The sequence below is a fragment of the Thermobia domestica genome, chromosome 4 (genome assembly GCF_964235325.1).
Source record: "Thermobia domestica chromosome 4, izTheDome1.hap1.1, whole genome shotgun sequence".
Taxonomy (NCBI): Eukaryota; Metazoa; Arthropoda; class Insecta; order Zygentoma; family Lepismatidae; genus Thermobia; species Thermobia domestica.
The window spans coordinates 314399039-314423950 of record NC_137457.1 but is presented as its reverse complement, the minus strand read 5'-3'; the positions used below and the strand labels follow the sequence as shown (position 1 = coordinate 314423950).

General features: G+C 38.4%; 1 protein-coding gene across 1 annotated transcript in view; it reads right to left on the bottom strand.

Moving 5' to 3' along the window:
• The window catches only part of LOC145684334 (VPS9 domain-containing protein 1-like), an 86328-nt gene that overhangs the window by 10687 nt on the left and 50729 nt on the right, over positions 1-24912 (bottom strand). The window contains exon 6 of the mRNA XM_081756537.1: positions 17442-17995. Coding sequence (XP_081612663.1) covers positions 17442-17995 — 554 coding nt within the window. The remainder of the gene's footprint in view (positions 1-17441; positions 17996-24912) is intronic.

The following is a 24912-nucleotide window of genomic DNA, read 5'->3' as shown; positions in this document are numbered from 1 at the left end:
CCGCAGCGCCGGACCGCTGGTGGTGGTGTGTTAGGTTGGTCTCCATACTACGTCAAGCGCAGTGGAACAGCAGTGTCCAGTGGCTGCAGCAGACGGAGGTAATGTAAAATGCGAGGCCTCTCAGATTTTCAAAGAGGGCAAATTGTTGGTGCGCGGTTATGTGGAGTGAGTGTGACGGCAGTGGCTACTGTGTTAGGTGTGTCGCGTGGGACAATGTCGAAGGTGATGATGGCCTACACAATACACGGGAAAACCACATCGGGGAAGCGGAACAGTGGGCGGAAGAAAATCATGAGTGACAGGTCACGCTGGGTACTAAAGCGCATTGTCACGCAGAACCGTCGTGCCACTGCGGAGCAAGTAACGGAGGAACTCAATCAGCACCTTCCCCACCCTGTTTCGACAATCACAGTCCGCCGCGAATTACATGACATGAACTTACGGGGTCGTGTTGCACGGGCCAAACCGCTCATCAGGGACCATAACGCTTTCGCACGCCGCAAATGGTGCCGCGACCATGCAACTTGGACCGTTGAGGACTGGAAACGTGTGATATGGTCGGATAAGTCATCCTTCACCCTATTCCCAACCACAGGCCGTGTTTATGTGTGGAGAACGCCCAAAGAAGCTTATGATCTGCAGTGTCTCCGCCCAACTGTGAAACATGGCGGCGGCTCGGTGATGCTGTGGGCCGCCATATCATGGTTTTCATTGGGTCCTGTGGTCACACTTAGCGGACGAATCACTGCCAACGATTATGTAGCAATTTTAGGAGACCACTTGCATACTATGGTCCGGATGTTGTTCCCGGACAATGACGCTATCTTCCAGGATGATAATGCACCCATTCACACAGCTGGCGTTGTTGCAGCGTGGTTTGAGGAACATCGGGAAGAAGTTCAACACCTCCCCTGGCCCGCCCAATCCCAAGATCTCAACATAATTGAACATCTGTGGTCCGTCTTGGAAACACGACTCCGGCGACGATTTCCACCTCCATCCTCTCTCACAGAGCTGGCCGATGCCCTGCACGAGGAATGGTGTAAAATTCCACTTGCTACCATTCACGACCTCTATGCCTCCATCCCACGTCGCATCAAGGCTGTTCTGAAGGCGAAAGGTGGCCCGACACCATATTAATCTGGTAAGTTGCAATTTCGTTCAGGTGTTTCCATTTTTCTGATTACCATCTGTAAGTTTATGGGTTAGCAAAGCATATAATGTGATAAGGGGCGAAATAGTAATTTAATAGAAAGTGTCTGCGTGGAAATAATCATCTTCGTAACAAATATTAATACACCTCCAGGTACATATGTTCTGAAATTCTATAGAGCACTGCAGAAGTGATCGTGGAAAATGCATGCCAAATAGCTTCTGCCAGTTTGTTAGGTTCTGTAGTAAAGCGTACTAGCAACCTATTGTTTCATGTAAACGCACAATGTATTATCACACAATGAAATATCGGGAATTCAGGGAGACTTGGTGCTGGTAACTGAGGTAATCCTGAGGTGCTGGTAACTAGGAAAACCATGTCTAATGAAATGAAATGAAATCTTTCAGTTTTACGTCCCACGGTTATGCTAGCTAGGCTAAAGGAGACGGTGATAATGAGAAATAAAGGAAATGGAATGAAGAAAGTGGGAGGAAACGGGGAACACCGAGAAAGCTCACGCATACTGTGTTTGCCCACCACAAAGCCCACTTGGCGCGAGCTGAGATCGAACCAGGAACTCCACACACCAGAGATGAACGCTCTACCACTGAGCCATTACGTCTAATTAACCTGTTAGAAAACATTTAGTTTAAATATTTTCACACGTAACTGGAAAATGGACTGCTGTTCCATCTTGCCGACACTAAACCTCATCATAAGACCTTCGGCTTGCACTTGAAGGACAAATTAGTCCCGCAACATGTGAGATAGGTTCCACTGTTGTAGTACAGGGTGTCACATCTTGTACCGCTATGTGAAAAAATAGTCGCGTCCCCTGTAAGTGATGTTTTATCAAAACTACCTTAGTTTCTTTACATATTCGAGATGTTTGAAGGCTTCAACTGGGCAAACAGTACTGACACATTTATTTCTAATATTTTTGTTAAATAATAACATAAAATAATTAAATTAGAAGAAAAAACTTAAATGTGGGTAACTTTCTTCAACTGTTAAAACTACTAAAAGGAAGTTAGAGGGAATTCGTACTCCTGAACGCTGAACCTTGAAACTTCACGTCAAAGAGAAATGCTATCGTTAGACCCACGTACGGAATATATTCTCAGATCATTTTCTTTTTTGCGGGGGGTGGTCGTGGAATTGTTATAAATATTAGCTGCAACATTGCAACATTTGTTCCTAAACAATGATTTTGATTTACATATATATGAAGCAAAACAGGAGAAATTTTCAATCGGAATACGTGAATAGCAAGTTTCTTTAACAGTCTCCTTACGTAAGCCAGCAAATGATCCCTAATAGCAATCTGACATTTAGTCCAGTGGTAAAATAAAATAAAAGGAAAAACTAAACTGATAGATCAAAAGATCGAAGATTCGAATCTTCACGAGAAGCAGTGTTGCTTTCTTAAATAAAATTAATTAAGAAATAAGGAAAAATAATAGATGATAGATAAGAGATAACAGATGATACACACCGAAAAATGCTTTGCTTCATGGGAAAATGTTATTTCTGTGAAACAATAGCTATCAGCGTTCGTCAATAGTTGAAATGTTGATAAATCTACGTTACGAAATCTATACCCTTCAATGCATGTATTATCCCATGACAAAATGTGGTTTCTTCATTGGCGTAAAAGTCTTCGATTCGAAGTGAAACGTAATTTTACACAAGCCAATAGAGCTTCAAACTAATAAATGATGCCCTTGTGAATAAATACGTACTGATTTTTCTTTCATATATATTGTAATTATTTCGATTGATTGATTTTTGAGTTTTACGTCCCGTTCAGCAGCGAGGCTATATGAGACGTGGCCCTACTGATTAACGTGGAATCCGAACCACATGAGCTCCCGCCGGGAATCGAACCCGGGTCTCCCACGCCAAAGGCGCGCATGCTAACCGCTTAGCCACGAAGGAGCTCTGTAATTATTTCGAATTAACCATAAGATTTAATCATGTGGGACGTACTAGAAAGTATGGTGGCAGAAAAAAGGGAGATATGACGAGACGCTACAGTTGATGAACGGTATTTAAACACAGAATTCGTACATGGAGACGAAAAGGTCACCTGAAGACCGTGATGCATGAAATCTTCTCTGCTGTGGCAAATGACCTGTCAATAATGGAATAATAATAATAATAATAATATTAATAATAATAATAATAATAATAATAATAATAATAATAATAATAATAATAATAATAATAATAATAATAATAATAATAATAATGGAGAAGAAGAAGAAACACTTCTGACTGAATTTTGTTCTACGTAAAGTCAATATATTTGATAATGATTATACTCTACCCTATCGTGACACTTATCTATACGTGGCTGCCTATTTCTGCAAAGTTTTCCTTTCTCAAAGATTTCTCAACTGAAACTCCACATATTCTTTCCACACGAATAACGCAGCGATATTAGACATCTTAGTCCCAAAATTCTATTAACGAAGTGCCACTTGAAATAATTTGAACTTAGCCTATAAGAAATAACCATGTCTAAAGAGCTTTGTTGAAAACAAAATTACAAAATAATTAGCAACTGTAGCAATTCTCAAGAAACGCGGCATTGCCGAGGAGACTTGATGGTCTCCCTATCTCTTCTCGTCTCGAATTTTCAGGCGAGACGTAAATAATACGAGTTAAAATACAAGTACAAAATAAAAATTTAAATTGTAAGAAAACTGCAACATTCTGATTAACATACAGCAAATCTCACAAGTTCTAGTGGACGCAACTGACAGTTGAATAAGACGGACGGTGAACGGACATTTGACGAGGCAATATTTTTCTGTTTCTTTGAGGCCAATAGTTTATTGTATGTTTTGCGAAATTTCGAGGTTTTGGTTGTTCAACAGTAACAATCCTACTTTTCCACATTTTTGAAAATATAGCGAAGTTAAAAATTACATCGAAAATTTCTCTATGCGATTATTTAGTACATAGAAAATATCACTTCGTGTTATAGCTTGTGTTAAGTTTTCTATTCTGAAAGAATAAGTCTTCAATTCGACTACAACCTCAGTCCAGAAAGTTCGGTGAATGTGTCCATATTTCGAATGACTTGTTGTTTTACCGGAAACAGCAGTTACTGTTTCGAAATAATCCCCGTTGATGGTAATGCACTTCTGGGAACGACTGTATAAGTCCTGGAAGCTTCTGGTGTACTCGTCTTCAGGGATGCCTTCAGCAAGGTGGTACCATTACGTTGTATGTTCGAAATATCCAAAAACCTCTGGCCCTTCAGGGCTGATTTCAGTTTGCGAGACAAGAAAAGCCGGGGGAGACAAGTTTGGGAGTTGGGTGGGTAATTAGATGACACAATTCTCCCCTGTTGGTCACAAACTGCTGCACCAGAAAGGCAGTGTATGGCTGGTTATTGTCGTAGAGCAGGGTTCAATTGCCTTACTTGGCGTACTGGGGGTATACCTGCTTGATCCGTTGCAGCAGATATTTCAGTATTTCCACGTACGTAGCGGCATTTTACGTGGTGCCCTATGGGAGTATCTCTTTATGGATAACACTCGCAGAGTCGAAGAGCACGACGAATATTATCTTGATGCGGGATCTCTCACATTGCACCTTCTTCACATTCCACCGCTCGGGAACTTGTTCAGACATGTACTTGACATGTCCAGTGAGGGATACGGCAGTGGCGCTTTCTTACGATCGTGAGCAGTATGACGTCATTCACTGAATTTTCTGGACAGAGGTTGTATGATTTTATTGGTTTAGAAGGCAAACTAAGCCAAGAGAAGACCATCTCAGAAATATCGGTAAATTTACTAAGTGGTATTTTGTGTCCTCTAGAAAATTACACAAATATATTACAATATTATTCTTTCATTTTTGGACTATTTTGTAAAAGAAAAATAAGAATAAGGCTGATAAGCACATAAGGCTCAAATACACGAGTCACAGGCTGCTACAAAGACGTTAGTGTGAGATCATTTTATGCAAATAAGTTCGAAGTGACTATGCTTGTTCTGTCCCAAGTAGGTATCGTTAAATTTTATGTTACAATATACACTTAATACACTTGGTATAGTATTGTCTTAATGTGAACATTAGCTGCCTCGTGCTTATGATGTAGTTAGCATACGAACCGCGTTCGATTCTCGGTAGTAGCTTATGTGGTTCCGATTGCACGTTAAGGTGTAGGTCCACGCCAGATATGGTGCTTAGGTGCTTATGAGCTCCATTCTGATTTTCTTTCGAAGTTGTTCAGAAATAAAAGAATGATATTACAGGATTCCTACTGATCTGGAGAAATCTATTTCCCTGATTTCTCCCTGACTTTCTCTGACTTTTGGCAGAAATTCCCTGACTTTCATGACAGGTGTCGGATAACCTTGACATATAAATAACGAATAAATAAGGGCGGATATTTATATATGAGAACATTTATTCCATAGAGACAAACAGTAATCAATTGCTCATACGCACATTTCGCTTACTTCCTATGGACAGGTATTATAATGATTGGCTAAGCTGAAATTTGTGTACAATTAATGTTAGAAAAACTATATTTTATAAAATTTCCCTAATTTCCAGCCGTTTTCCCTGAGATTCCCTGATTTTCACGACTTTCCTGGCCAGTAGGAACTTTGTATTGTAATCTCTTTATTTAATTTTCTAGAGAACACAAGATACTACTTACTGAATTAACCAATATGTTTGTAATTGTTTTCGTACTTGCTAAGTTTGCCATCCAAGCCAATGAAATTGTTAATTGAATTAAAGACATATCTTTTTAGGAAAAGGAACATATTGACGGTACAAACTATTCCACTAACAAGTAAACCTTGTGAGATTGAAAACGACTTTATTGACCAAACTTGGCAGCGAAGTAGGGAATATCAAAAAAAACGAGCGTAATCAAAATTTAAAGTGCTTCTGTCCATAAAGACGGGAGCAGTGGCCAATAACCACTAGCTCGTTTCTTGATATTCCCCACTTCACTGCCAAGTTTGGTCAATACAGTCGATTTAGACCTCGCAAGGTTTACTTGTAAGTGGCATTTTCTAAGCACTAACTGTAACTACATAGAAAAAATATAGGATTAATTTTTACTTTCGCAATAGTTTGAAAAAAGGGGCGCGACTGATGAGCACTCAAGCATAAAAAAACCATACGCTATAAAAAATAATCGACCTTAAAGTCAAGGAGCTCAAAAAAGTACAAAATTACTGACTCGTCATCTGTCTGTACAGCGTCCGTCTTGTTCGATTGTTCATTGCTGGCATCATAAATGACATTTGCTGCATCTCAATCAGAATATTGCAAATTCCCAGCACTTTAGTATTTTATTATCGTCGTTCAAGATTGACCGGAACTTTTATTTCTTCAAAGAAAACATAGCACAAGAAGCACCAAACTATGTCAGCTTTTGAAAGTATTCTCCGTGCGCGTCGAAGCACCGTTGCCATCGTTGTGGCAGCTGCCTGATTCCTTTGGCGAAGAAAGAACTTGGTTGTTGTCGTAGCCACTGAAGGACACCGTTCCGCAGTGCTTCATCTGTCGTGAATTTCTTCCCTCCCAAATGGTCTTTAAGGGGTGCAAACAAATTATAATCACTGGGGGATTGCAACAATTCATCACCTTCGGCTCTAAACCGATTCAGAAGCTGTTCACAGACTGTCATGCGTATCCACTTTTCATCAAATGTCAGGTGGCGGGGAACCCACCTTTTACAGCTTTTGCGGAAGCGTAAGTGGTCGTGAATGATTGTCTGAACACTCCCGACACTGATATTCACCTCGGCAGCAATATCCTGCACTGTTACTCGCCGGTTTTCAAGAATCATTTGCTCAACACGTAAGATATTCACTGGTGTGACTGCAGTCGGGCGAATGTGTCCATACGTTTCATTTGTCACTAGCTCCCGTCCTTCGCGAAACTATTCAAACCATTCGTACACTTTTGCCCGTGACATCGTTTGTTCACCATACTGTGCTTGCAAACTTCTGAAAATCTCAGCTGGTTTAACTTTATCCTTTACAGGAAATTTGATTACACACTGCTGCACCACAACCACGGACACACTGCTTGCCACCATGTTCGCTGCAACTGCTGTGCATGCGCCAAATACGTCATGCCGGGCGCTAGTTACTCGAGAAAGAATACTTTATGTTATCCGCAGGTTTCATCATGATCGATTATTTAGTACGAAAATCCCGGTCAACCATGAACGACCCTTGTACATTTTAACCTGTATTATTTTAGTTCTGTATGGAAATTCGACAAGAGACAAGACGCAAAAGCCTTCATTCTCGTCTCGTCTCGTGCGCATCCCTACAGTGCCAAATGATCTTGCTTGGCATAGTTATTTACAGTTGACTAATTCTAAATTATTTCACGCGGCAACTAAATATAATAGTTTCTGAATTGAGATGTCTAATATCGCCGCATTACTCGTACGGAAGGAATTTTTTAAGATATCTTTGAGGGAAAAAAACGTTTGTTTACGGAGAAGAGTTGAGTTGAGTTGAGTTGATGTTGAGTTTAACGTTCCTTGCAGCAGCAAGGCTATATGAGACGGGACCTACTGATTGACATGGAAGCCGAACCACATGAGCTCCCGCCGGGAATCGAACCCGGGTCTCCCACGCCAAAGGCGCGTACGCAAACCGCTTAGCCACGGAGAAGTTCTTACGGAGAAAAGGTACAGTCAGCAGCAAAACATCTGCAACATGAGCATGTAAGTTGACTGTGAAACGACGTAATCTTTTGCTCCAAAATAAGTGTGCAGGGGAGGATGCCGAGGTGTTTCCTGACGTGATTCATACCACTTAGACGTTATGTTGATTCTGCTGCGCTGTTAGGCGTAGTTTCACAATAAACTTACATGCTCATGTTGCAGGATTTTTGCTGCGGACTGTACAAACGGACATAAAGTACAGGACAAAAATAAAGGACCAAAATCGTCGTTAGTTTTAATGGCGTTTCTGGTCGTTTATTTTTGTCCCGTACTTTATATATCATGGTACGATAGACTACAAGAGAATTACGGATGTTGTCTTTATGAATAAAATTAACTCAAGAGCTTTTGTTTTTGCGACAATGATCTATCAAGATCCTTAAATCATTATGATTAATTCAAAAAAATATATATATTAAAAAATATCAGCATTGCATACAAGAAGCTCCTGTTAATACACAAGGATATTATTCGACTTTCAAAATACGTTATGCATATGCATAAGTATCCGAAGTCTTATAGAACGGCTTTGTCCGTCGCCCGTCCGTCTGTCTGTCGATTTTTCGCAAAAATGTGAGAGATATCGAGAATTTTTTTTTCAATCGATTCAGCGTTCCAAAGATGGGTTGCATCCTCTTCATTAACTTTCTATTCAAACCGGAAGCGGTTCAAGTTAGCCATCTCCAGTTTCGACGTTTATCGCCACAGAAAGAAAACGGTAACAAATGGCGAGGTTTTTTTTCTAACAATTTAGTGTTTAAACACAACATATCATGACTATCCACAACATTCTATCAAAACAAGAAGTAGTCTGAATTTACTAATACTTCCGGTTTCAACATTTATCGCCATAGAACGAAAACGGTAACAGATAACGAAAAGGGGGTTCTATAAACGATTCAGCTTTCCGAGACAACATACCATGACTATCCACAACACACTAACGAAATCGGAAGTGTTTGAAATTTAGTATTACTTCCGGTTTCAATACTGACTTGCGTAGAGCAAGACAGGTAAGTGCTATCGAGATGCCATTTTTAACAATCTATTTAGCATCCCAAGAATAGGTTCCATCTCCTCCAAAAATCCTTTACTCGAACCGGAAGTGGTTCAAATTAACCATTTTTGGTTTCAACGTTTACCACCACAGAACGAACACGCTAATAGACAGTGAGAAGCGTCTTTGGCAAATATCACAACCATCCATAGCACTTTATCAAAACCGGAAGTGGTTCGAATTTACTGTCACTTCTGGTCTCAATACTGATTTTCGTAGAGCAAAAACGGTAAAATGATATCAAGAAGCGGCTTTTTACAATCGACTCAGCGTGCCAAGAATATGTTTCAGTTTCTCCGTTGAAGCCCTACTCAAACGGGAAATGAATAAAATTAGCCATTTCGCTTTCAACGTTTACCGCCATACAACGAAAACAGCAACAGATAGCAATTTTTTTTTTTTTTTTTTTTTTTAAGCGTATTTATACTTCAAGATGACAGTTACAGGAAGTGACACGGCTACGAAGGGATCTCGAAAGCAGAAATGGCTATTTCGTGAAACAACTTTACATATTAAGACATTATGGTATGCAATACGCAAATAATGAATTGTACATATTAAAACGTTATGCTATGCAGTATGCAAACAATGCACTTCACATATTGAATCGACCTAAGATTCTTAAAAGTGTTAATCCGAAATGATATACGTGGTTGTTAGTTCTAAAAAAAATCCTAATGGGAAATCGTTATTAGTAGAAATAGCTCTAATTTTAATTGTTAGTAATCCAACTTCCGGCTAGGCTGAAAGGAACCACATTCAAAATTCCAACATGACGCAATTTTGCTGCACATGTAAGCACGTAGTATGAATAATCATTTCCAGTCTGGAAAAACTTTAGCCATCCGGGAATATCGTTGTTATGGAATAAAAATATATTACCTGAATTGTTGGTTTCATTCTGTATTGAAGGGTACTCGATGCACGAAGACTGAAAGTGAGTTACAGGTTGGGGAGCTCGATGAAGTGCGTAGGGCAAGAAAATTCGTTGATTTTTCAATGACTCTTCACTATAGCATTATGAATAAAACTTCTTTCACTTCTCCATCAATGTTCTTACTCTTAAAATCATTTCTTCATTTACTTCCCCTTCGTTTGTAAGTCTATTTGCACAAAAAACTACAGCGTCGTAATGAAGCTCCCATAACTTGTTGAGGCGCCATGACAGCATGATGACATCACATGCACGTTTCGCGCCTGACTCGTTGGCAGCTCCTGAGTGGTGGATATTTTCTTTCAATTTCTGCACTTGTATTCGTTATCTTTTTTTTTAAGAATTAAAATGTACAATGACATTAAAAGTATTCTAAAAAGCGATCTTATAATTTTATATTTCTTCTTCATTAACAAATGATGTTGCAAAAATGTTCATCCCCGTCCACTTCCATCCTACTAGCGTTACCTGCTCCTCTTCGTAGCGTATAGGTTGCATTGTAAGGACTGCCACACAGCGTCCAGGAAGAGTAATTATATACGACGAGCGAAGATTGATAATATACGAAAGAGAATGTAACGGACGGAACATACACCGTTACAATATTTAAAACCAAACTGGATTTCGTAACATAAATGGATATAATAAACAATACATATATGTAGATACAGGGTGACCCAAAACAATCTCCCACATTTGAAAGGCGAATAAAACCAAAAGTATTGTAGACAGAAATGTGTTTATTAAAAAATATAAAATGATATTGAAAATAGTTCGTAAACTAAGTACTCTGTTAAATGTTTATATATATATATATATATATATATATATATATAGTATATATATACGGTATGGCGCTAAATTCGTTGTACAAAAGCAGAGGAGTGATTCCTGAGAATAAAACAAACAAAAAAGTCCCAATAAACATAGGGCGAAAACCCCATAGTTTACGTGTTATAGGCTGCCGAAAACATGAAAAAATGAATTTTAAAGGTTCATAGCTCCAAAACTATGGGAGCTACTGTAGTCGGGTTAAGACTTCACTTAGGAACTAGTATGTACTCTATCCAAAAATACATGTTTTAGAATCCTAAGGTACTCACGCAACAATTTTTATGGAGGTAGTTGCAGAGCACTTTATATCATAGGCCCGTAGTCAAACTCCCTCATTTAAAATTGGTGTGGAAGCACCTCAGGATTCTGAAACACGCACTTTTGGATAGAGCACATACTAGTTCCTAAGTGAAATCTTGACCCGACTACAGTAGGTCCCATAGTTTTGGAGTTATGAACCTTTAAAATTCATTTTTTCATGTTTTCGGTAGCCTATAACACGTAAATGATGGAGTTTTCGCCCTATGTTTATTGGAACTTTTTTTTTTTTTTTTTGTTTGTTTTACTCTCAGGAATCACTCCTCTGCTTTTGTACTGTACAACGAATTTAGCGTCATTAATATATATATATATATATATATATATATATATATATATATATATATGTGTGTGTGTGTGTGTATGTATGCATGCTTGAACACCTCTTGATTCGACTTCAGAACTTAGGACTGGATAACCAAGATGTGTGGTTCCATACAGGTACGCACCCAGAAACTTTTGTTGAAGCGATTCAAGCTTTAGGAGGGGGAGGGGGGATCCAACACTGTAAGCTACTACGTTTACGTAGTATTGAACGTGTATTATTCTGCACTTGAAAAAAAAACAGCTATATTTTTAGGGAAAAAAAAAACGATAGGACTAGTTTGTTTTTATAAGAGAAAGAGTACAGATGAAGTGTTAAGATTAAATTTCCATGTTACAGCAATCATTCCTCTGTGTAAGCCAGTATAGTTTTATTGAAAAAGTGTACAAATGTAACTTGAGTTAGGAAGTAGTCCGGAACCCCCTAGGTTCCAACAAGATGGTGAACAGTGCACATTGCTGGGATATCAGAGTGCTTAGATGATTTTTTTTTTTTTTTTGAAAAAGTGATCTCGTTAAGTGGGGATGTTGCTTGGCAGCCCGTTCACAGACCTGGCTCCAAATTTTTTTCTTTTTTTGGGGGGGAGGGGTTTAAAGCTAAGATTTACATACATCGGCCCCATACTCTTGCCGAGCTCAAGCGAATAATTCAAACGGAAGTAGCAGATATTCCACAAGACATAACACGTCAGATAACGATAGATTTCAGACATCACCTTGAAATGTGTATTACTCGCAATGGACAACACTTACCAGACGTCAGTTTCAAACCATAGTCATTACAAACTGTTGTCATACCCATTCTATACTTTTGAATAAACAAGTTTCTCTCTGCAAGCCTTTTTCTTTTATTATCCTTTCAAATGTGAAAGGTTTTTTTGGGTCATGCTGTACTTGCAAGAACAACAATGAAACGAAATTAAATAAAATACATAACATGAACAAGAAATAGTTTCACGCGTACACTACGTGAAGGAGTTTGGTTTGTATGGCTTAATATTTTCTATAATTGAAACCGGAAGTGATAGTAGATTTCTACCACTTCTGGTTTTAGTTATGTGAAAGCGAAGATGGAGTGTATTCTCGGGACGCTTAATTGATTGCAGAAAACCGATGATCGCTACCTACTACCGCTTTTACTGTGGTTGATTTCTGCAACTTCCGGTTGCAACAGAGGGTTAAAACGCTACATTGATTTCAAAGAATCGCTTCTCACTATCTCTTATTGTTTTTGCTTTATGTGGATCAATATCGAAACAAAGAAGGTTGTAGTGGGTTTCTATCACTGTCGGTTTTAGCAGAGAATTTAGGATGGAGATGAAACGTATTCTCAGGACGCATAACCGATTGCAGGACTCCGCTTCTCGCTATCTATCACCGTTTTTGCTCTACAAGGATTAACGCTAAAACCGGAAAAGATTGAAATTTACCACTTCCGGTTTGAATATCATTGCCAACAACTCTGGACTCTGTATATCGTGCACAAAATTGATGGTGATTTATCAACTAGTTCTTAAGATCATTTGTCTTCTGGATGGACGGACACCCGGACAGACAGAGTAAATAAATAAACGAGTTTCTGAAAATCTTTTAAGTTTTACGTCCAACGATTATGCCTATGACAACCCTTTCTCATTTGGCGGCGAACTGCCGCGCGCGGCGGCGGCGAATTGCCGCGCAGAGTAGAAACACATTGCAAGCAATGGAACTATTCATATATGCGCGGCGGTCGCTGCAAATATAAGCGGCGAGGGAAAACAGCCGCTTCTCCCTGCTAGAAAGCGGCGCAACAGATTGCCGCGTATAGCCAAGCGAGACATTGCAAGCAATGGAGCTCTTTACATATAGGCAGCGATCTGCCGCTTGGATGTTGGGGGAGGGAGCAAGTGTTGCCAGGAAACAGTAGAGAGTGGTTGCGATAATATGAATGGATGTGTGTGTGTTTTGCGTATATATATATGTGTGTGCGAGGAGTGTGTTTGTGTATGTTTTTATATTCTAGCCTAGGTCACCTGGAGTGCTTTTAACCAAACTTGTTACATATAATATATGGGAAAAGATGTCATGTAAAAATAATCGAAAACGACCGATACTGCCGTAGTGTCAAATCCATACGTCGCTGATTAAAGAGAGTCCAAATCAATACAAATTACTTTTTTTTTCTATGTAATAGAAGATTGGGATAAATATGCTGGTAGCGCTGGGCAAATGAGCTTGTAATTCTATTAATTTATGGTGCCGCAAAATTGAAATATATACTATCAAAATATTTCAACAATACTATATATTTTACAGTATTTTGCTATATATATATATATATATATATATATATATATATATATATATATATATATATATATTTGTTACATAAAATGTCGTAATCTGGTCTTTAGTAATAATACCTTAATGTACTTTCACAAAGCAGGAGGGAATTCATGATGTGATATTTGATAAGTATACCGTCTTATAACTATCTTAACACTTCTATGGGTGTAATTCCTTGAATTCAGGGACTAGAGCAGTGTTTTAAAAAGACTTGAGTCAATAGTCGGAACGTTTAAAACAAACAAATAAACCCGAAATACTATAATAATAATAATAATAATAATAATAATAATAATAATAATAATAATAATAATAATAATAATAATAATAATACCTACAGACCAGCCTTGGGCTCAGTAGTTGAGTGTTGACTTGGGTTTCTGAGATAAATCTCAACCACCGACTATCCTCAAAGGGCTTTATTTTGGTTTTCCCAGTCACAACAGGCGAATATCGGGATGGTATTTTATATATCCAGAACCTGGCCGCTATTTTGCTCAAGTCTATCAGTTGTAGAAACAGTATAGAAAAATCTCCTTCAAGATACCAGTTCTCTAAAAAAGGGTGAACCCGTATGTGTCCCTAACTTTTTTTTTTGGGGGGGGGGGGCTTTCTGTCTGTCTTAACAAGGCGAGTAGAAGACACTTTTTGCGTCTGTCTACTGCAACCACCACGGCACGACAAGGCTTTGTTTCTTTAGTTGCACAGCAACCCTGCTCGCATATTTTTCATTCGCAGCAAAGCGCCGCGTAATATGAAAGGGTACACTTCTCACGCGGTAAACTGCCGCTAGCGGCGACGGCAAATAGCTGCCTCAATGTGAAAGAAGCGTTTGGCTAAAGGAGATGGTGGTGAGAAATGAATGATATGATGGAATGATGAAAGTGGGAGGAAACGGGAGAACCCTTAGAAAACCCACGCATACGGTGTTTGTCTACCACAAAGGTCACTTGGCGCGAGCTGGGATCGAACCAAGGACCCCATGTAACAGAGGCGAACGCTCTACCACTGAGCCACCACAGCCCAATGAGTTTTTGGTAAACCATACTCGACACGGAAAAAATACTAGGAAATAACAATCAATGAAATTCGTTGTTTTAAGCTTTCACGACGAGAATTCAACATTGCTCACCCTGGTTTTCGGGTGTTAAACGTCATGTATTTGCTAACAGCAAAAGGCCGGGAACCAACAGGATGCCCGCAGTTTACAAAATAAACTGAGTTTGTGGTAGTGTATATACAGGACCAACTAGTAGAACCACACAAAATAAGATTAATGAACATATTTCACATTTAAGACCAGTTGCGAATGCTCCAAGAGCATTGCCAAAACGAACTTAAAAAGAATGGAGAGACGGAGCGGGAAGGATAACTGTGACTGTACCTACATGTAAAAGTAACTCTTTCTATCCGCACCTTCTTCTCTATCTCGCAAAAATTCGCAAAATATCATCTCTCTATGACTTACGGAGATATGAATCCTTAAATCTCGCGAAATCGAAACTACTTTTTGGTTAATATCTCGGGGATGGTAAGTCATAGAGAGATGATATTGGTGTTAATCAATATCTAAGAGAATGGAAAACATTTTGATACCGATATTAGCTGGTGGCCACTTTGACAGTGGCTACCGGTTATTTTGTACGAAAATGTTTACCATCCTCTTAGATATTGATCAACACCAATATCATCTCTCTATAACTTACGGTTCCTGAGATATGGGCTCCTAAAGTCTCCGGAAATCGGTCATTTTGGCCAATATCTCGGGAACGGTAAGAGTGACGCGAAAAATTTCTCAGATAGTTTTTGATGTTCTATCGAATGGAGAGCTCACAATTGAAAAATTCGTAAATAACACACAGACAGACACACAGACAGAATTCACTAACGAACTTTTTAAGTTCGTTGAAAAACGTGATATTGAGAAATCCGCTGTGGCTGAACATTCCATTCTACAGAGACACCAAATACAGTTTGACAATACCAAAGTACCTCTTAAGTGCAACAACTACCACGGAAGGATAATTAAACAAGCCATTCAAATTACAAAGCATATCAATAACCTCAAGAAAGAACCCGGATACCACTAAACCCTATCTCGAATACCTTTTTCAGGACCAAAATGCCGGTAGCCAATCAGATGACGCATTAAATGCCAGTCTCTGACTGGCTAATAGGTTCTAGCCAATTACAGGGCAGTAATCGTTATTGACCACATATAATTATCAGATAGGGATTAAAAAAAAAAAAAATCGGTTATGCTGTGTGCGTAGGCGATTTACATGGTGAAACTATACTGAAAGGGATGGCAAATTTCACAAACCTACAGTTAATCTGCTATTTTTACAAATAATCTATGTTGTCTGTAATGGGAAAGTGTCTGGTTAGTAGGAATCTATTATTCTTTTAAGCATGGAAATCGGTAATCATTGTCCATGGCCTGGCCTGGTCGTCATCGGTGTGCATCAGCCACAGCGAACCGTTGACGATCAGTAATGCTATGAACAATGATTACCAACTTGCATGCTTAAAGAAATAACACATGCCTCAATAACAATACACCTTCCCATTACAAACAACACAGATTTCCATATAACAAACAGATTACAATATGTTTTAATTATAACAGATAATTTCATTATTACTACAGGCATGTTTACATGGATTTTTGCTACCTCTTCCAGTGTAGTTTTGCCATCTAAATTGCCTATGCATGCAGCGCGACCGATTAGGGATTCTTCCTGTAGATTTCATTTTTTTAATCCCTCTTTCAAATCTTACGAAGTTAAGATCTCCTCTCGTGCTTTCCTATCTTTTTATTCTTTATCCTTCTTTCCCTTCTATTCACACACTGTTAACAAACACGCGTGTAAATGTCTTCGTTAAGATAGAAATCGCTGCACTACCCTTTCCCCGACAGATGCTTTACGCAACTAACTGCATTAAAGAGAGGCATATAGACAGATGGTTTATGCCTTATTCTCTGTCAGAACGTGGCCTTTTCTGAGCGACGTTATTTTTTTTCTAACTTCTCTGCTTCTGTTCCACCTTCACAGTGACCCTGAGGAGGCTAGCGATAGAAACAGTGAAACTACCGTCAGTATATCTAAAGTGCATGATGTTTCTCATTTGAAAACCATAGAAAATGAAATGAAATTAAATTTTTTAGTTGAATGTCCCGTGTTTATGCCCTCTAGGCCAAGGGAGATGGTGAATCTAGCAAGTGAATAATGATTGGAAGAAGAATTGGTAGAATGGAAAAGTGGGAGGAAACTGGCCGGCATTGGAGCTAACTATGAATATGATTTAAAGAAAAGTATTGGATTATCTACTTTGAGTCAACTTGGGGGAGCATCCCGAGAAAACCAACGGATACGATGTCTAATAAAAACTTACTCGTCCAGGCATCGAACTAGAGACTACACGTGAAAACCAAAGAGAGCAACAAGTGAAATTGAAAACACGAAAGGACAAGATTAGTAACGGAATGGTCCGTTACAGTTATGTGATAACAAGATGCAACTTTTGAGCTCCTTCGTGGCTAAGCGGTTAGCGTACGCGCCTTTGGCGTAGGAGACCAGGGTTCGATTCCCGGCGGGAGCTCATGTGGTTCAGATTCCACTCAATTAGTAGGTCAATGTAAGTTATATAGCCTTGCTGCTGAACGGAACGTCAAACTCAAAATCAACTCAACTCAAGTTTTTTTTTTTTTTTCTAATTAATTGACCGCATCGGTATCGGGAAACTTAAAAAAATCATTTACTATCCTTACCTTCAACAATGCCACTGGCATGCCGTCTCACAGCATCTTCATCTTCTCTGCTAAAGAAATCTTCCGGGTCCTCAACTTTATTCGAACAGTTCGCACTGAACAAACCACTTAATTCACTCTTGTCAGTCATTGTTTTCTGCACAACTTGGTAATTAATATTGTGATTTGAGATTTCTGTACACTGTTGATCACTTGCTTCCACAGATTCTATTCCACTATCTACTGTCAGCAATGAACTGAAGTTTCTATTATTTACAGCATCACCACACAACCATTTTTGATATCTTTGAATAATGGGACATATCTTATTTTGAACAGCATACTGCATTTGTGACAGAAGTCTTCCAATAGGATGAGTCCTATCACTCAGAATTTGAACTAAAACTTGCTTCAGAAGGGTTGTATCTTCTGGTTTCAATTGGAGATTCTGTCGAAGAAGTTTCATGGAAAGGTTTTCTTCTTCATATTTCAGGCAAGATGCATAAATTCGTTGCTTTTTGAAATCGTCTTCTGTTATGGTTCCTTTCTGGAGTTTCTCCCGTATTTGAAATTTCCTGAAAGGAAAAACAGAAGAATCCAATTAATTTCATCATGATACAACAACGTTATGATACACATATACCACAAGCATATGATGAGAACGAAATGGAACATTAAGTTGAACATTCGAGGATTATGTTTCTCAAAAACAATTGGAAATAAAAATGGAAAACAAATAAAATAAAGTAAGACATAACATAGTTACGAGTATTAACAAAATAGATATATATGAGAAAATAGGTATATATGAGAAAATAGGTATATATGAGAAAAGATCATAACGTTCGTCATTATGACCAAAAAGGATGGGAAATACATATAACAGCTTTGATGATATACGGGGTGATTCAAAGAAACGGGAAACTTTGAAAATTGTGTTGGCAACAGCGAGATTTTGGTAACACTGAATAACGCACGTCAGCCTGTCAATTAGTTATCATGAATGCTTGGAGTGGTGCACAACGTGCTTTCGCGATCAAAACGTTTTACAAGAACAATGACAATGTAGAGTGGGTACGTAGAAAATTCCGCCGTCATTTTAATTTAAGACGCCATGGGCACAACACAATTCCATGGAGCAACATTAGCGTCCATTGCACAGCAACAAAGTTTACAGTGTGATGGGCCCTTATTCTTTTGAGGACGAGAATGGCTATGCGATTACAGTCACATCGGATAGTTACGTCGCCATGCTTGAAACTTTTGTTGTACAACAACTACAGAGATTTCCACACATTATTGACACAGCCTGGCTTCAACAAGATGCATCAACGTCCCACACAGCACGAATATCGATGGCTGCTGTACGCCAATTGTTTGGGGAACGTGTAATTTCGAAAGTGGTGACATTCAATGACCTCCCAGATCCCCTGATTTGAAGCTTGTGATTTCTTTTTGTGTATTCTAAAATGGCATTAATTTTACTATTAAATGAGATGTTTAAAAAAATATTTTCATGAAATTATTTAATTTTCAAAAGTCTCCGTTTTTTGAATCACCTTGTATTTAATTCTGTTCTATGTAACTACTACCAAACGTGATACTTCTTCCAATGATGGAACAACTGGTGGAATGAGAAAGTGGAAGGAAACGGACCTATCCCGAGGAAACCCACGAACACGATGTTGTTCACCACAATTGGTTGGAGATCGAACAAGGAACCCAAGCTCTACCACTGAGCCATGAATCACTTATTTCTCTCTCTTATGCCTGGTAAGGGCTTTTCTGTTCGATAACGGTTTCGATAACTTATTCTGTGGTATTATTCACTCGATTACATCACTCACTTGAAGATCGAATTACTGTAAATAGTTCTGCACTTTCCGCACTAGGACTCTGAAATAAGACTTGTTGATAAAGTGACTGTTTATAAGACCTGTTGATAAATTGACTGTTTATGTGGATGTTTTTTTTAACGGTGATTTCTTTTAGAAAGAAATAAAGATTAACAATTCCTCTGTATATACCAAAATGTGTGAATCCTGTGGATACTAACAATGTACGGGTCTCTCTTAGGCACTGCTGTTCCTTTCTTTAATGTAATTTACACACTTAACTTTAACCTTCTACATAAATTTATATTATAATTAGAGATATTAGAAATTTTTCACTTATCTTTTTAATAAGTTGATTAAAAATACGTCAGTTTCTATCAATATATTTTTAATAAGCTACTCAAAAAACGTCAGTTTCTACCCCTAAGTAAATATTTCATAATGTAATTATTCTAACGTAAAATTATATTTAGAAATGATACAAAATGTGAAATAAGGAACCATATGTGAAAGAATGCCAATTGGATCGTACAAAGGCCAATTAGACTGGACACATCTTGCGAAGAAATTGTTTTCTTTATACCGCCATAGAAGGAAAGATGAAAGGAAAGCGAGGAATAGGAAGAAGAACAGAGCTGATCCATAATTTGAAAAGTAGAAGAAAATATTAGGAGTTAGAAGAGGAAGCTGATAGGAAAAAAAAAAATCCTTATTATTCCCAGTACCTGCCGATAGGCAGACTACTTAGTAATATGAAGAAAGAATACCGATTCAAAACTGTTTATTTTCTGCAATTTTCACATAAAGCTACGAGGGGCATTCGTATCAATCTACTTTTTTTAAGGTTAAAGTTGAACTTCAGAGTAGAGGTACCGTATGCAGTAAAAAATGGCAATGGTGTCCTGTTCCTGGTAGGCGGTACTAATTTCGCACACCCGTCCAGACACCATTATTGAAGATAATGGACAACAGTGTGAACACGTACACAGAACAGCATGTAGTGATGAAGTTTTTAGTGAAGGAGAACAAAACCAGCTGGAATTTACAGGAAACTTCAATCACAATACGGTGATGAGACACTCAATCGATGGTTCAAGTGCTTTGAAGAAAGTCGTGCGTCTGTCACTGATAATCCCAATCCTGGTGGATCCCAGCTCATAGTAGTCATTCCTGCAAACATTCAGTGTGAGGAACAGTTTATCATTGACATGGGGGATCTCAGCCCACAGTAGTCATTCCTGCAAACATTTAGTGCGACGAACAACTTATCATTGACATGGGTACCTTAGCCCACAGTAGTAATTCCTGCAAACATTTAGTGCGATGAACAGTTTATCATTGACATGGGGGATCTTAGCCCACAGTAGTCATTCCTGCAAACATTTAGTGCGATGAACAGTTTATCATTGACATGGGGGATCTTAGCCCACAGTAGTCATTCCTGCAAACATTTAGTGCGATGAACAGTTTATCATTGACATGGGGGATCTTAGCCCACAGTAGTCATTCCTGCAAACGTTTAGTGCGACGAACAACTTATCATTGACATGGGGGATCTTAGTCCACAGTAGTAATTCCTGCAAACATTTAGTGCGATGAACAGTTTATCATTGACATGGGGGATCTTAGCCCACAGTAGTCATTCCTGCAAACATTTAGTGCGATGAACAACTTATCATTGACATGGGGATCTTAGCCCACAGTAGTAATTCCTGCAAACATTTAGTGCGATGAACAGTTTATCATTGACATGGGGGATCTTAGCCCACAGTAGTAATTGCTGCAAACATTTAGTGCGATGAACAACTTATCATTGACATGGGGGATCTTAGTCCACAGTAGTAATTCCTGCAAACATTTAGTGCGATGAACAACTTATCATTGACATGGGGGATCTTAGCCCACAGTAGTCATTCCTGCAAACATTTAGTGCGATGAACAACTTATCATTGACATGGGGGATCTTAGTCCACAGTAGTCATTCCTGCAAACATTTAGTGCGATGAACAGCTTATCATTGACATGGGGGATCTTAGCCCACAGTAGTCATTCCTGCAAACATTTAGTGCGATGAACAGCTTATCATTGACATGGGGGATCTTAGCCCACAGTAGTAATTGCTGCAAACATTTAGTGCGATGAACAACTTATCATTGACATGGGCAGGCCTGTCCATGAATTGGCTCCCGGAGCCGAAGCGCGAGCGAGCACGAGCGAAGAAAAGAGCAGGTGAACACAGATGGTGGTAGCTTCGCCCCTTCCACTGCATCCGATAAGTGTTGCCAACCACACATGATGGCAAAAAGCCTACGGCCAAGCCTGGTCAGAAATTCGCACGATGTTGAAGCATTGAGCAGACGCAAGCGTGAAATGTGCAAGTGTGCTCCCCCCCTCCCCCTCCCCATTTCGAAAGCAATGACGCGAAAACACTGCAGGAAATAAAATTGGTACGTTTTTTGGTCGAGGAAGACGCATGATAGAGGTTACAGTTAGCGTTGAAGTAACTAACAAATGAACAAGAAAGAAAGAAACTAATATTAAACATGTCAGCTTACAGACGTAAAAACGACTGCAAAAATCGGAAACGAATTGTTTCACACCTTTTTAGCTTGCTTACACAATTCGTGACGTTGTATTACATTATCACTCGGTCTGTAAGTTGTCACTCGCTTCACGTTTGCTCAGTTGTAAACGCCTTTCGTTCCTAGATTGATAGCAGAACGACGGGAGATTGAAAATAATAATAATAATTATTATCATTATTATTATTATTATTATTATTATTATTAGTAGTAGTAGTAGTAGTAGTAGTAGTAGTAGTAGTAGTAGTAGTAGTAGTAGTAGTAGTAGTAGTAGTAGTAGTAGTAGTAGTAGTAGTAGTAGTAGTAGTAGTAGTAGTAGTAGTAGTAGTATTATTATTATTATTATTATTATTATTATTATTATTATTATTATTATTATTATTATTATTATTATTATTATTATTATTATTATTTTCGGACCAAAGAGGGATGAAAATGGGTATTGGAGAAAATTCATAATGAGGAATTGCATAGTTTATACCGCTCACCTAACATTGTTAGGGTCATTAGGTGTAGAAGGCTCAGGTGGGCAGGCCATGTAGCCAGAATGGAAGAAATTAGAAACGCTTTCATAATTTTAACTGAAAACCCAATTGGAAGAAGACCAGTAGGAAGACCTAGGCGTAGATGGAAAGACAATATTAAGATGGATCTTGCAGAAATAAGAGTACAGAGTAGAAACTGGATCCAGTTGGCTAAGGACAGAAGTTAGTGGAAATATTTTGTAAACGCGGCATTGAACCTTCGGGTTCCATAGGGCATATAGTTAGTTAGTTAGTTTGTTATTATTATCTAAAAGAAATGTTCAAATGTTGTTAAGAGACAATTACACAGAAGAACTGAGTTCCGACCAAACACTAATTTGCCGGAAGGAAATTCCAGTGCAGTCCAGCCCACTTTAAGCGTTATCCGTGCAACCCACGTTTCATGTTCAAGATATTGGGAATAATTGTTCGTATCATTCAGTTGGAACGTTTCCTTCCGATTTTACGCTGTTACAGTAGCCCTACAACATTGTGACTTTCAAAATCAATCAGTATCTATCGAAGAAAGACAAGCGTGTAGCTTCAGTCGTTGATATGATTTAACATTCTTTTTCACTTTTCACAAGCCACCGGCAAGCAACCAGCCAGGCACAACATGTTTTTCATTATTAAAAAGACACTCCTTGTTAAAAAAAAAAAAAAAACACTAATGGTAGTCACTAATGGTCACTCTTAAAAATGGAAAATCTCTTTGGCTCTCTTAATATTTTGTTTGATTCTTTGCGATCAAAGTAACTTTAAAAGTGGAGTAAGAAATATTATTCTTCCTATTGATGGTGTAATAGTGGCTTCTAATCTCCACAACCAACCCCTTGCTAAGCCTATTCGTACACACATACATTCATAAGCTAATTTTCTGGAGATAATACTTAGATAATTACAAACAAGTGCTACAGTATTTTTTTTTTTTTTTTTTTTGTATCAACAGATTATCTCTTTTCCTAAAAAGCGAAACAACATACCCACACTCGGATTAAGAACTTGATAATATATATCTTGAAAACCGGTTTTCCATTGGGCAAACTAGCAAATTTTTATAAATGTAAGCGTTGGTTTGATTCCACCACATCCTTTTTTAACAAAAGGAAAGAAAAAAGAAGAAAAGGAACGTACATAGTTTATCATTTGATTGCTGTTACAAGTTTGTGTTGTCTATAGTTAACGGTTACCACATTGTAAAAAACACTTTACACTACATGGCAATCAGTTACCATACATACTTTTTTTTTTTTATTTGGTGGGCTAGTGATTACCGCCAAGGTTGACAACACTTCCGCTCCTCGAAGGACGGAACCCGAAGATTCACGAAGCACGAACAATGGTATTTGCACGTAGAATGCTCGTGAGCGCTCACGAGGAGAGTTTCCACTATCTGCTCGCCGTGGCCAGGGCTGGACATGGGGGATCTTAGCCCACAGTAGTAATTCCTGCAAACATTTAGTGCGATGAACAGCTTATCATTGACATGGGGGATCATAGCCCACAGTAGTCATTCCTGCAAACATTTAGTGCGATGAACAGCTTATCATTGACATGGGGGATCATAGCCCACAGTAGTCATTCCTGCAAACATTTAGTGCGATGAACAGCTTATCATTGACAATCGTTGCATAACCTGTAAAGAAATAGCATTCGTTAAGAACAAAACACAATGATTCATGTCCATTTGATGTTCTCAAAAGTAAGTGCACACTGGATTCCAAAATAGTTTTCCGCTTCAGACTAGCACAGAAGAATTGAAATCTACACTGAATTCGAGGACCGTTCTAACAAAGATCACTACATCCTGGATCCAGGGTTGATATGTTTAAAACAAAATGTTTAAAACAAGTGTTTAAAACATGTTTAAAACGAGGGCTGTTGTTTTATTCAGTTTGTTTTAAACGTTTTAAACAAATTGTTTTAAACGTGTTTTTTTTCGATGCTGGTTGGACATGTTTAAAACAACTAAAATATCAGATTGAAGAAGCTAATTTAATTTTCTAACAAACAACCCATCCTCCGCAGGGTTTGTGCATGGAGTAAATTACAAGCAGAGTTATATTCTTATTATAACAGCAATTACTGAACGAAATTCTGCACATCAGTGTGCTTATAACTAAACCAACAGAAGTTCAAGTGAAGTATTTGAACATTTCATGAGATATACACCATTGAAAAGCTTATAGACCACAAATTCCAACGAGATAATATGCGTGAAATTCCCGCCGTATTCATAGAAAAAGAACAGACATAAAATATCATTAAAAATATGAAAATATTGACTTTGCGGGGCCCTGGCAACCCTTGCAGTTACCTGCGCTGACAAAATGATGCTAATGTGTAGGCCACATAATTGTGACAATAATATAAGAAATGGTAGCCATTGCTGCCATTGCGTAATGAATTCGTTTTATGTAGGAAATATTTTTTAAAAAAATATGCGCAGAAAAACATTCATTGAATTAGACATTCTCTCCCCTCCCCCACTATAGTACCACGTCTATATGCAAATCATTTTTGCTGCACCATCATATATACGAACAAGAAT